The following is a 14,041-nucleotide window of genomic DNA, read 5'->3' as shown; positions in this document are numbered from 1 at the left end:
GGACACACCCTGTTCCATTACAGCTCAAACCCACCTAGTTTTTGAATTCGAAATTTCCCAGAACCAAAAATGACACTGTAACTGCTGATTCTCTTAAGATAGTCCTGTGTGATGCCTAGGTGGAGGATGTGTATGTGTATACCTTGGCAGCCTGTGGAGTGCAGGCAACGTGTACAGTGCTGGGTTTGACGCCATTGGATTTGGGTCTTTTGAAGAGTGCAAACCTGCTCTTCCTTCTGCCGCGGTCACCGTTGGGTAGAGAGCCATTATACCTGCAGAAAGAGAGTGAGAAATTCAACTGAAATCACCTGTACTCAACACCTACTCCACCACCAATTCAGCCGCAGGCAACAGGTGGTAAAAACAACAGACAGAAATGCTTACAAAAGCACAAACTAACAAAGCCTATATGGTATAGATTCGATCCAATGCTTTTCTTAGGAAAAGCAGACGGTCATTCAGGTTGTTGTCTGGAACCAAAACCTAACCCAAACCAAATTCCACACAAAACCATTCCAGAGTCACAAAGTTCATGATCAACTCTTCATAATATATTTCGGAGAGATGACCTACTGAACCTGACACTACTCCATGGCAAGTTTCTATGGTTAAAAGCCTGATAACTTGTAATAACATCATCTTTTTTCATGGAGCCTACTATGAACAGGACAAACATGTGCAGGTGGCCAGTATCCACAGAGACAGGATTACCATGATGAGCAGGGTTAGTAATAACATCACTTGTAATTCACACATTTATATGTGGCCTGAAAGTCAATTCAAATCTGATTTATGAAAATGTGTCTTGATCTGGATAATTAGGTCGTATTTTCAGTGCAGTATTGTACACAACTGACTGAATTCACTCAATGCACACGTGGCATTCACTACTACTGTATGTACTGAATGGTGAACAAGCAGCTTGGGACACATTATTTGTGAAAACGCATATTTTTATTTGTAATGAAGTACAAATGACTCAAAAGTTTGGGATCTTTAAGATTATTTAAATATTTTTGAAAGACGTTTCTTATGCTTACCAAGATTTAAATAAATGAATAAATTAAAATTGTGAAATATTAATTTAAAATGACTGAAAAAATTTAATACAATATAAATGTATTCCTCTTATGGCAAAGCTGAATTTTCAGCAGTCATTACTCCAGTCTCCAGCATCACATGATCCTTCAGAAATCATTCTAATATGCTGATTTGGTGAAATTAAAAAGGTATTTCTTTTTATTAACAATGCTGAAAACAGTTGTGCTGCTTAACATTTTTGTTGAAACTGCTACGTTTTTTAGGATTTCACTGAAACCAAACTTTTGAACGATAGTGTATCTTCTCTCGTGTGCACCAGGGCCATTCTCTTCAATTTGCAATCCTGTTGTTCCACAATGTCAGCGACCGTCTCAAACTGTAATGCTGTCCCATTATCATTATTAAAAAAAAAACCAATGAACATTCACCAAATCTGATATTATCACTTACAAAATGGCTGTGTGAACATTTTGTACTAAAGATTAAAGCAGCATTTGAAAAACAAATCTGATTTGAGAGCAGCGTGAAGCCTGTGTACGTTACATAAACACTGAACACTATGAACACTACACCTGCTATGTCTTGTGGTTTCCTCTGTGGAGGTTTCCTCCGTCCTCCACCCAGTTACTCACTACCCAAGTGTTCTTCACAGACACAGTGGCTGCCATTTAGTTGTGTAGTTAAATGTGTAGTTCAACATTTTACATTTGGTATTATGTGGGTTTGGGCTTTAGATGCTCAGCAATGGACTTTATTAAATCTCTGACTGAATTAACATGAGTTCGCTGAAGGCATGCATTGATGCTGTTGAGTGAATTCAACATATTTTGGCAAACCCACATTATTGCAATGTACTCTATAAACAAGCTAAACAAGCTGACCAATTGTGCTTGTTTCTCTTAAGGCTTTCCTTATAAAACTACACTCTCTTTTATATGGAAATCAGAAAAATGCAATTAAGACATCTGGGGTTTCCCACCAGGTGACATCTTCAGCTTGAGCAAGTCTTAAAAAAGCCTAATTTGTCCCTTATGGCAGAGACTTTCTATGATGATCTCAAGAACTGATGCGTGTTAATGAACAATGAGTCAGCACAGAGTGGAAATTTCATGGACATGATGTATGTGCACACAAAAGAAACCGAGCAGGGTATTTCCACAGCAGCGTTTTCTCATCTACAAGCGCATTCCTTCAGAAAACACTCCGGGAACCACAGATAGAGGGCTACTCTACACAGATCAAAACTTGCGTTTGAATCATCAGTAGCAGAAACGTACCTACAGGCTGTGAGTCAGAAGCGCCAAACTGTCCTTGCAAAGTTGGAATTGCCCCACTTTAAAGAAACAGCCTTTGTGCAAGCCAGCATTGTAGGCTACTCTCCTGCCAGGTTCAGGAAATAGTCCTCTGTAAAATATGCTGCACACATTTGCGTTGAACGGTTCTGGAACAGTGTTGTAAATACAGCTTAACCACTGATTTCTAGTTGTGTCCTCTTTTGGAAACCCAAACAAAGTACTTTTACAACAAAACAGCATCTCAAAGACATGGCGCCGGCGGCAGCAACAATATTACAGCCAGTGAGACTTTAGTCTTTGCAACTTCAGGGATCTTATCTATGCACAAACAGCTTGTAACACTCCAAAGAGAAAGAGAACTTGAAATTGCATCATATGACCCCTTTAAACATGTTTAAATTTGTTTGTTTGTGTTTAATGCCATTCCAGCTTCTGTGGCTATTTTCGTGTTGAGAAATATTATGGCTGAATTATATCAAGTTTTTCTCATTTATTTTTGCTAAAAACTCAAACTGCATTGGGCTTAACTGTTAAAAATCTCTTCAAAAGAGTTAATTAAAAGTTTTCTTAAAGAGTTAAAACCAGCACAATCTAATAAAACATGCTTAATGAATAAAGGGATTTAAACATGTTTAAGAACACAGTACATATATTTAATTAAATCACAGCTTTTGCCATTTGATAAATCGCACTAAGTCATATTGAGATTTTGGTTTTATTTCACAAGGTACTTAAAACCACAGTTTAGCAGTAACACAACACTTAAATCAGCCGTAACCCAACACAATAATGGAGGTGAGACCTCTATGCACTTCAGGAATCTAATCCAATCCATGACCCCTGAGAACATCTAATCAAAGAAGTTAATACACAAAAAGCTCTTTTAGACGCCAGTGAGTCATGTGATGATATAGCACAGGAAATCACAGAAGTCTGTTCTGCAAATGAAAGTCAATGAAGTGCATTATGATACTCCAACACCACGTCGAAGCCCACTGTTTTCTAACGGAGGGCTTCGTTGTTCTCGTAAACATGCATCACCCTCCCATTTTGCCCACAATGATGTTACTAACAACAACAGAAACATACAAAACCTTCACGGCATCCGACTCTATTTTCAGAAACAAACACTCACATGCCAAGTTGTCACTGAGCATTACAAACTATTAACTCTGGCACAGCAGATGCCGCTTCCTGCTGATCTAAGGTCAAAGGCCAGAAGGTCTTACCCAAGCACAATGAGTTCTCCATATTTGACTGGCACTTTGGTTGACGACGTGGAGATGTTTTCCTGGTCGGAGGAGAACATGGATGCAGTGTGTGTGGGGGAGGGGGGTTCTTCCTGCTCCCAGTGTGAATGCAACACAACCACACACACTCAGCTCTCAGCTCTGTCTCCTCTTCATCACCATCATCATCCTCATCACTGCAACTGAGATAAAAAGAGAAAGAATACTTGTAAGAAAACTGTAAAATGGCTACTTTAGTTATGCTTTTAGCTGGAATATCATTTAGGTTAGTAAATGACAGGAATTAATTATAAAATTTCACCAGGCACCACTTAAACTGCTTTAGTGATGTTAAGTGGCCTATATTCCACAGTCTTGACCACACTCTTCTTCATAGTAACCTGAGTAACAGTACAGTCTGTACTCTCAGACATGAGATTAAAGTTGCTAACAAGATCTAAAGGGCAAATAAAGAAAGAACCAAACACTCTCAGACAGACACAAACCCATGCAGCTTAACACCTAGATAACCAGTCAAAATATCCAAACAATCGCTGTTAAACATACCTAAACAAATGATCTTGCACAATTACTTTTTCTACACAGAAACACAGGAAACACATTGTTCCTGCATCACAATGTGAGGCCTTGTGTGTGTGTCAGAATGGTTTCCATCTATCATACATTTTTAATTTTAAAATCTCACAACTATAAAGAAAACGTACAATATGAATTAAGACTGTCTAGGTCCACCCTACTGGTGCACTGGGAGACATTTTGTGTGAAACCTGGCCAAAAGTATGGCGGTATAATAATTCCCTCAACAGGAGAGTCAAGTCATGATTATCATGATCCTCAAGATTTGACAGCTTTGTCCCTGAAAATTCAGAATGATGTTTCCTGCCAGGCACTGCTGACCATGTGAGGTCAGTGGAACTGGTGTCAGGAAATGCAGTACAGCAACTGAAACCGACAGCGTATGCGCGTGTTACTGAGGGAAGTTCCATCTGATCAGTGATGTGATGTTCTGAAATTTGGAACAGATATATCTCTCATGCTGTCAGTGACTCAAAGTCAACATGAAATTTTAGTCAACAAGAAAAAATATATAATTTTTAATTCTTTATTAAACAAATAAATAAAGTTAAAATGATTAAACGATTCAAAAATAACTATAAATACAAAAAAATATAAAACATTAAATTTTAAAAACACAAATTATAAAACAACAATGATAAAACAAAAAGAATTGAATGGAGGACTGAACATGATTTCATAAATCAAGAATTGATTTGTAGGTAAAAAGTACATACTACAATGAAGCCAGAACACATGCGAATTTGCTAAAACAATGCCTAAATAGCTATTTGGCTACTGATGAACTATCTCTATTAGCCTGCACAACCTAAGTGGTGTCAGCAGAAAATTAAAGCCATTTCAGAGGAAGCTATTATAAAGCAAGTTATTGTATTTTAATTCAGGATTACACAAACGGAAATTTATTTAGAAAAACAAGCACTCAGGCTGTGTATTAAGTAAAATGTTTCTAGGGCATCGATTTATCGATTAATTCGACTTTAATGTTTTGCCACGATTTTATTTTTTAGGAATTGAGGAATCACGATTTTGAACAGAAATATTACCAAATATTAGAATTAGACACTTTGACAATATGCCAATGATCATGTAACAGAGAAAAGAAAGATCAACCCGCATGTCAGTGCACATGATTGACTGCTCAAGTGTGACGCGCTCATATCGCGAGGCGCCGTTCACACAGAATGCGCTTTTGTGTTGACAAAGATGTGACACGGACAGTGGAATAGGAAAAAATTGCAAGAAGATGGGAATTGAACTTCTTTTAACTTGAACACCGTGTTTTTAGAATGCCGTTTCATTAATGAGACGCGAGAGCAAGAGTCAAACGCGTCCATGTTTACATAGAAAAACAATGGAATATTAGCACAATCTAATAAAAAACTTGTAAAGAACTAGGTTTACTATTGTAGGTCTGATATTTCATGTTTGCATCATGGTGACAAAGCTTCTGTTCATTGTTTTTACAGAAAATGTACAGTTAATAATAGTCTACTTGCGGTATACCTTTAGTCATTTTGAATTTGAATTACCTAGAGAATTTCTTTGAAGCATTTTCCTCATATAATATCTAAACATATAATATGTATAAGACAAGTTTGTACAAGATGTAGTTGTACTTCATGGATCTTTTCGGCAAAGAACAAGTGATTTGTTTAACATTTCCATCATGTTGACAGCTTCATGTGTGGTGCACTTGGAATAGAGGGTTAAAAATGAAGTTACTTGATTCATGTTGTAGTTACATTTTCAAGTTGACTAGTTAAAAATTGTAAACATTTAGAATCGGTCAAACGTTCTGAGAAAAAAAAAAAAAAGAGATTTTAATTTTCTGCCATATCGCCCAGCCCTAGTTTCCATATTAGTCTTTTCCCATTACAAACTCTACAAAATCATTCAAAATATGATCATGAACGTGAAATTAATTACATGGGTTCATGGTTTTTCCATGTTTGCTTTAATGCCGCCAACTTATATACAAGAGCTGTCTCTTCATGTCCATCTTCTCATTCTTTGTCCCTAAACAGCGACGCCAGTTACTCTGGGGATTCGCACCCCTCTTCCATCCCTCCATCCAGAGAGTCTTCTTTATTCACACCTCCCTCCGGCCTCCCACAGCGATCCCTGTCCCACATACCAGACTGTTGCTACGGGTTTAAACTGCTGTACTTCTGAGTCACTTACTTTAAGGGTGTAGTGGAGAATGTGGCCATACTATCCCTCTATAATACCTTAACAAGGGTTACGAGTGTTAATAGGCCACATGCATAAACTGCACTCATAAATTCCTCACAGCCATACAAAATCAACACCTGCTCCATACACACAATCCTGATAACACCATCAAAGCAAGTGGTCTAAATGACATCTACAGCACATGAACTGCTAACAGGTGTTAGCCTGAGCTGTTAACGTCTCATATAACTGGGCAAAAAGACCTTTAGGGCAATTAAGCAGCCATTCACACAAAACATTTTTTATTTCAGTACAAGGCTTTTTCATTGTTCTTCTATGTAAACATGCACTAGATGGATGTGTTTGACCATTATGCTTGTATCTAGTATCTAGAGTCTCACACACGACACAGCTTACAAAAAACAATAAGCCTTAAGTTAAAAGTAGCTCAGTTTTTAAATATCGTGCCTCACAACATTGAAATTAGGACTATCGCAGTCACTTGACTAAAAAAGTTTCAGTGCCCACAATTTCTAACTTTATTACGAGTATGCAAATCATCTAATTTTAAAACACTTATTTTGAAAAAGAAAGAAAAAAAAAAAGGCTGGCTGGAGAGAAAAAGAAGTTTAAGTAGTAATCTGCATGTCTTACTAACAAGTGACCACAGCACAGGAAGTCAGTGCTGATGTTAGAGAAGAAAAGAAAGAGGTGATTTAAGTGGCAACACTACTCAGTCACAACCCTTAGTACACCACAGAATGAGTCCATTTGTCACACTATTGTACCATGAAGTATAATAACAGCAGTTCTTCCTGTTCTTAGAAATCACACAGTTTACACATGACCCTTATACTAAAACAGAGAGAGAGGGTGAGAGAGTGTGAATAAAAGATTAGAAAGTGAGAAAACTAAAGAGCCAAAAGGAAAATAAAAACTTAAAAGGTGCTTTACAACACACCATCTTACAAAAGTGCACTTCAGACAAGAGTGTTATGTAACTTTGAACCGTAAGCCAACCTTTTTAAAGAAAGAGAGTATGAACCTGTATCAGTGGTTGATTGTATGTGACAGTGTAAGTTAGCATCAGGCCTGAAAATCTGGTAATATAAAAACAGGACAAACCAGCTCGAGCTCCCTATATTTACATGGCAAAACACACTCGATGACACCCTTTATCACCATTTTACACAACAGCTAATTAATTCTAAAACCATTCAAATAATTTGGAGTAATGGAAAGTGGGAGAGAGAAAACACAAGGAAACAGAAAGAGATAATGAGGAAAAATGGTCTTTTAGAAGGTTATCAGATTTATGCATCACTCCTACATGCATATTTCTTAGATATTTCAGTTGTTTTCTCCATCTCTCTCAGTTTCATACACAAAACCACTTCACATAGTCAGTGAAATAACCAACAATCTCTCTATATCTGCACATCTGAAGTGAAACAGTTACATAAAGGTTCACATGGTTAGTTTTACCTCTACAATGTTAAATAAACTTACTGCACATGTAAACACACACACAGAGTTACTCAAATACAGTACAGCACAGATGCAGACCCTGTTTCACACACACCCCTGCTGTTTTTGTCCTGATTTGTCTCGCACTCCCTCTCTGTATAGTGACCTGAAAAATAACCGAACCCCATGAGGAGAGAGACAGACTGAGTTGAGAATGGGACTGAGAATGAGACATACAAACTCCTGATCAACAAGCAGAAAATAAAATTAAATAAAATAGTCACCCACAAAACTAGGACCGTTTCAGAGTTGAGATGTCAACCACGGCTCAGCCCACGGCTTTCACAAATCAAAAATACTGAATATAGTTCAGCTTTTGTTTCTATGTTGGTGAGAAGTGCAGAGCCAGCTCATAATAAATCTTCAGCGCACACAGAGATGCATTACTATGGCTCAGGTTGGGCTTAAGGCCCAGTAACCACGGCAGCTTGGCTTCATTTCCACAACCTTACTCTAATATAGACTCTTCAGATTAGTGTGCTGGGATATTAGCTGAATTCAGTTGGCACCTGATGCAATTGAATCCATGCTTCACTTATTAAAACTGCTAACACTTAACGCAAAGTTTTAAACTTTATAGTGTGTTATTTTAGCTTTTATTATTATGATTTTAATATATAAAATCTTTTTTTTTTCAGCTTTACTTTAACATTAATAGTTTTAGTTAACAATAACTCATCCTGCACTGTTTGTGCTATGGGCATGAATGATACTTTAAGTCATACGGCTCAAACTATTTTACAACTGAATCTGACTTTATTTCAAGGCTCCAACAATGACCCAGAACATCTTAGCAACAACAACAACAAAATCTTAAAGGGGGGTACAATGCAGTTTCATGCATTCGGAGTTGTTTACACTGTTAAAGAGTTGGATTCTCATGCTAAGCATGGCCAAAGTTTCAAAAAACAATTTGCAGGTGCTCAAACATGCAGCTGCTCAAAACTTCAATATTTTTGTTTATACATTTCATGAACATTTTAAGCCTTGTAAATGTGCAAATCCGCAAATAAATAAATAGGACTTTCTATTTGCTTTTAAACAGTAAAACAGTTTCACTAAGCTGGTTTTCTTATTTTTCAAGTTCTACATTTTCTCCTTAGCTCTATGTTGCAGTAAGTTTTGGTTCATTTTTGGTCCATCTCCTATCCTGAAAAGTCTTGCAGAGATTGACTAAAAATGAGCTTCTAAAACTTACTGCCAGATTCTGGAAGATAGATTCTTCAAACAGAGGTACAAAAGGATGTGGTGCTGGTCCTTCACGAGTAGGGTTGGGAACGGAAAATCAATTCCAATTCCAGAATCGGATAGTTGTTGTAAAATTAAAATTAAAATTCCACCTATCAATTCCTGTGTGCGCGCATCTTTTTTTTGTTTGTTTTAGTGGTGAAAAGGGGCTGTTAAAAATGTATTTGTCTTTGAATCAATCATTCAAGAGTATAATTCAAAAACACTGATTCATCCAGTAATGTAACAAGTAAATCTTTAATGAGTCATTGAATAATTCTATTCATAAATTTCATGAGATTGTTTAGTTGTCAAGTATGTTTTCTTCAGAATTGCGAGAGAACCACAACCTCTATTAAAAAAAAAAAAAATCTCAATTTATCCAGAATCGTGCAGCTGTATTTTGCACAAACTTAATCGAGTCTAGTTTTTATGCAGCCGGCTAAATTTTTGTTCATGGTATTCAGCAGCAATTAAATGTTTTGCAAAAAGAGAGACAGAATAAATATGATATCTAAATGCTTGATTTTTTTAACCACATTGTAATCGAAACTGGGAATCGATAAGAATCGGAATTGATCAAATTCAAACGATACCCAACCCTATTCATGAGTCACTCTCAACTTATCCGTCTATAAACCCTATAAAAATTAGTGATAAGTGGTTGCAATCTATTTATTTTAGCTACATTTAAATAAACAAATATAGTTGACTAATTTTCAGCATTTTTTTTTTATTAAATGTAGCTAAAATAAATAGTTTGCGGCCACTTACTTTAAAAACAAAATCGTCAGTGCTGTTTTGTCTGATACCGCTGACCCAATGAGCATTTCGCTGACAAATGGTCAAGCTTTAACATGAATATTTCTCATAGGGATTTATTAATTTTTGACTTTTCAGTCTGAGTTAAATCTCTTTTTTGGCTCATTTCATTTGTAAAAGAAAACCTGCCTAATAACTCTGCACACCTGAATATAAAGAGTTTTTCAGTTTGATGTGGTTTGGAATTGGTAAAATGTTACTCAACGTGCCTAATAATTATGCACGTACTGTAACATATGTTTACGTTACACAGAGTAGCCTACGCGTGATCATGAAATCGAACGTGAACAGTGAGCGCTCATTCAAATGCCATTTCAATACCCCGCATATTTATAGCGACTCACTGATGTGTGAAAATGATATACAATATTAGAATGTTTGCTGGAGCGGGACACATGTTGCGGGAGTGGGCGGTAAGTAATTCTGCGGGAGCGGGCTTAAGATAACTGGGCTCTAGGCTGCGCATCAACACACGCGCTAAGTTTTTTTTAACTAACTTTTTAGCTACCCCATCCCCACTCCCAATTATTAGTGCCGATAAACAAATTTTTTTTCTAATTTAATTCAAGATATTTCAAGGACCTATGTTTGTTTTCAAGTAGGCCTACTTTCCAAGCCTTGAATCCATATATCTGAAATTCAAGTACTTTCAAGCACTTCAAGCGCAAGAACCCTGGCACATAAACCCATCAATATCAAACAATTAGCAAATAAATCACTTCCAAACACTTTAAACAGTAAAAATAGAATTTCCCATATGCCAAAACGACCAAAAACTCAGATTCAAAAAGAGCTCTTGGGAAAAAACAGTTTCCACCTCTGTGATTAAAATGAGAATTTTAAGACTCCAGCTGAATCACGAACGCAGGTTCTAGCATCACTGTGCTGTCAGGGGAGGTCTGAATTATGGCCCAACAGTGAGGAAAACTCCTTTCATGAGTGGGATGTGGAAGCTTATGTGGAACCATCCCTACCAAGAAATTAGGGAGATGTATCGGTGGCATCTGTGGTCTAAAATAGATCCAAAAGTAGAGAAGGAAGCTGAAATGAGAAGTTAGGAACCAGAGGGGAGGAACACATGTGCATCCAGCATGGGCATCTGGTCTGTGGGATACACGAGCACCACATGTGGGTGAAGCGAGTTTGAAGTGGAGGATATTGGGTGTGCAGCTGCTTCACAGTAGAGGGAGCAGACGAGTGATACGCACCCCCTGAACACCCGTACGCATGGCCAACCACAGATGAATTAAAGCTGTCTGGGTTTGTACACAACGGTGTCAAAGGAAACTTCCAGTCTTTGTGACATTAAGCTTTTTTACATTTTAAAGCTCAGGAAAGGATAACTGCAAACTGTTCTGAAAAAAAAAAAATTCTATACTATACATTTTTTTACTGTTTTGTGCAAATATATTAAAAATAAAACAAAACTAAAAATAACTTTTTTTAAATGCTACAAGTAAATTTAGCCATTACAACGTACAGTTAGGGATGCAACGTTTCCATTTTTCAGAACCGAGCTGATACTGAAAATTCTGAGTATCTGCCGATACCAATCTGATCTGATCACAGATTTGTAAAAAATCTATACTTTGTGTGTTGACCAGGGCTGCATTTCCCAAAAGCATCGTAAACTTAAAGGGGGCATAACACACAGTTTCACCCAATCTCATGTTAATCTTGAGTACCTATAGAGTAGTACTGCATCCTTCATATCTCCAAATAGTTTTTAGTTTTATCATATTTATTTAAAAAAAAGATACAGCTTTACGATTCTCTCCGAAAACAGCCGAGCTCCTGGAGGTGTGCCGTAGGCAGAGCTAACGAGTGATGAGCACTTGAGCGCCGATGTCCAAAAAAATACAGACATTTGATGTCGTTTCACTTACCGTCTGCAGTTCGGAATCATGACCGGGATTTTTTTATAGCTGGGATTGCTCCATCTTTCAGTATCAAACGATGTGCAAATCCAGCATCGAACTGGGACTTGTTTATAAAACTTTCATCAACAAACATTTGCAAAACTCCGTTGCTGCCCCAGAAAAACAAAATGCATCAACTCTTTACATAATGCTGGGTTTTTCAGGAAGCTGAACAAGGTTATCTTTCCCTCACAACCAAAAACAAACTTCTTTAGAGACATTCTTCCAGAGCAAATCCCGTGCAGTGCTGCCAAATGAAGCACGTTGAGGGGGGCGCTCTTGCTCTCGCTTTGGTCGATGTGCGCGCGGGTGCTCTGTTCCGGGAGAAGTGCCCATATAAGGAGTTACATGCTTGATTACGTCATGAAGAGCCATGATCGAAAATAAGAAAACCGGAAGTGTGTATTTGGCACAGAAATACTGTTATCTACCTTAAGGCCCTTTCACACAGGACACGGCATGCGCTACGCCGGCCGCTGGGTTCAGCGCTACCCTTCAGATACAAGGCGATTTGCGCTACGCTGGCCAAAGCGAAGTAGGCGGAGTTTTCAAAATATTTAGCTGGAGTTCTAGTCATTTGATTGTTGTTCCTGCTTTTAACACAATGCTGCCACTGCCTGTGTCTATTTCACGTAACAAACTGATGCATACTGCCTACCTACAATAAGCTACCTGACTTTAAACACACCTGACATGATGTGTCTCCATGAGAGCTTTTCTCCCGACCGCAAACTTATCGTATAGCTCTGGAAATTCAGACACAGAGAATGAGCTGTTCATCCATTTTGATTTTGCTTGTTTGGATGCCCCGTTTCTATTGGCCGCGCGGGGAAACGTCACAGAGCGCAGCGGCAAAAGTTGAACTATTTAGAACTTTAAAATTTAAAGACATTTATTTTAAATGTATAGCACAGTAATGAAGGCAGCAACATATGATAGATAGGACAGAACAAGAAAGACTATTAATCATCTTTCATTGCGCAAAAGTATTTTAATACGAAAGGCTCCAATACAGAGTGGCACAAAGCGCTTATGCGCATCCCGTGCGCAGAATGACGTGCTTGAAACAACACGGAGTCACAGCACGCAGTGCTCTGCATACAAAAGTTCAAAGCACAAAGCAAAGAGATATCGATGCATAGTGTATTATATCTTGCACAATAGTTTATTGAGCCTTTTCTTTTAACAGTTTTAAATCTCAGTTACTATGCGCTCTTGGAGAGTTTCATTACAGGGGTTAAAGCAAAAAAAAAAATCCTGAGCCTGAACTTTTTTCCAGGCTGGACTGGCGGGCAGCACATGCAAAGCATGCAATGAATGTGGCAACTTAAACATTTGAAAGGATACTATGGCATAGTTATTGCTTTCCTTATTCAAACTGATTTTTCATGAATATATGGTTGACCTGAAGAATGAAAGCTATATCATACACTTGGAATTATGAGCTATATCACCGCTTATCAACAAGAGGGGTGTGACAAAACACTTGAGACAAAATACAGATACTTGGTTCACTAGAATGAGACAAAATTTTAATACTATTTAAGAAATTTTCAATAAAATATTTGTCTTTCAATTACAAAATGTCAAACAATGCAGTTGAATTTTGAAATTAACTAATCTAGGGCTGTAATTAATGATTATTTTGGTAATCAAGTAATCTACTGATTATTTTGACGATTGAGTAATCTGATATTGTTTAGTAACAAATAGACCTAACTGAAAACCAGGCTTTAGTATGACTATTTATATATAAACTAATGATGAAGCAATAATAATTGTCTCAAATAAAATATCAAAACCAAGTAACTGCATGATTTTATTGAACAACACTGTTGAACAGAGTGAACATAACCAACTTAATGTACATAATGTATAATATCAAGTACCTGCAGAGGGCGTCAATGGCCTGTTTCACTTTACAGCGTGATTAAACGTTGTTTAAATCCATAAAATCTTAATATTTGGCCACATGTTAACTGAAATAGGTTGATGTACGCGTAAACACCAGGACTCTGTGTTGGCAAAGGTTTATAAGTGATTTACTTTACAAATCTAGTGAGATAATGCACACTGTTTTTTCATGTAAATATGTGCTAGATGGACATCTTTGATCATTGCGCCTCGCAACGTTTTCAACGTGTCGTGTTTCTCCATTCATCAGGGCTGTGACTCTGCTACTGGATACTATTATGCGCATCTAGTGTTT

The 14,041-nt window shown here is 37.4% G+C and overlaps 1 protein-coding gene across 1 annotated transcript in view; it reads right to left on the bottom strand.

Annotated features, from left to right (window-relative positions):
* The window catches only part of LOC306886267 (E3 ubiquitin-protein ligase pellino homolog 1), a 31,391-nt gene that overhangs the window by 7,890 nt on the left and 9,460 nt on the right, over positions 1 to 14,041 (bottom strand). Inside the window, exons 2-3 of the mRNA XM_079443232.1 lie at positions 3,566 to 3,768; positions 143 to 272 (exon numbers count right to left, since the gene is read on the bottom strand). Of these exons, the coding sequence (XP_079299358.1) occupies positions 143 to 272; positions 3,566 to 3,645 (210 nt within the window). The 5' untranslated portion in view covers positions 3,646 to 3,768. The remainder of the gene's footprint in view (positions 1 to 142; positions 273 to 3,565; positions 3,769 to 14,041) is intronic.

Source organism: Barbus barbus, assembly GCF_936440315.1.
Source record: "Barbus barbus genome assembly, chromosome: 20".
Lineage (NCBI taxonomy): Eukaryota > Metazoa > Chordata > Actinopteri > Cypriniformes > Cyprinidae > Barbus > Barbus barbus.
This window is presented reverse-complemented; position numbering and strand designations above follow the sequence as displayed.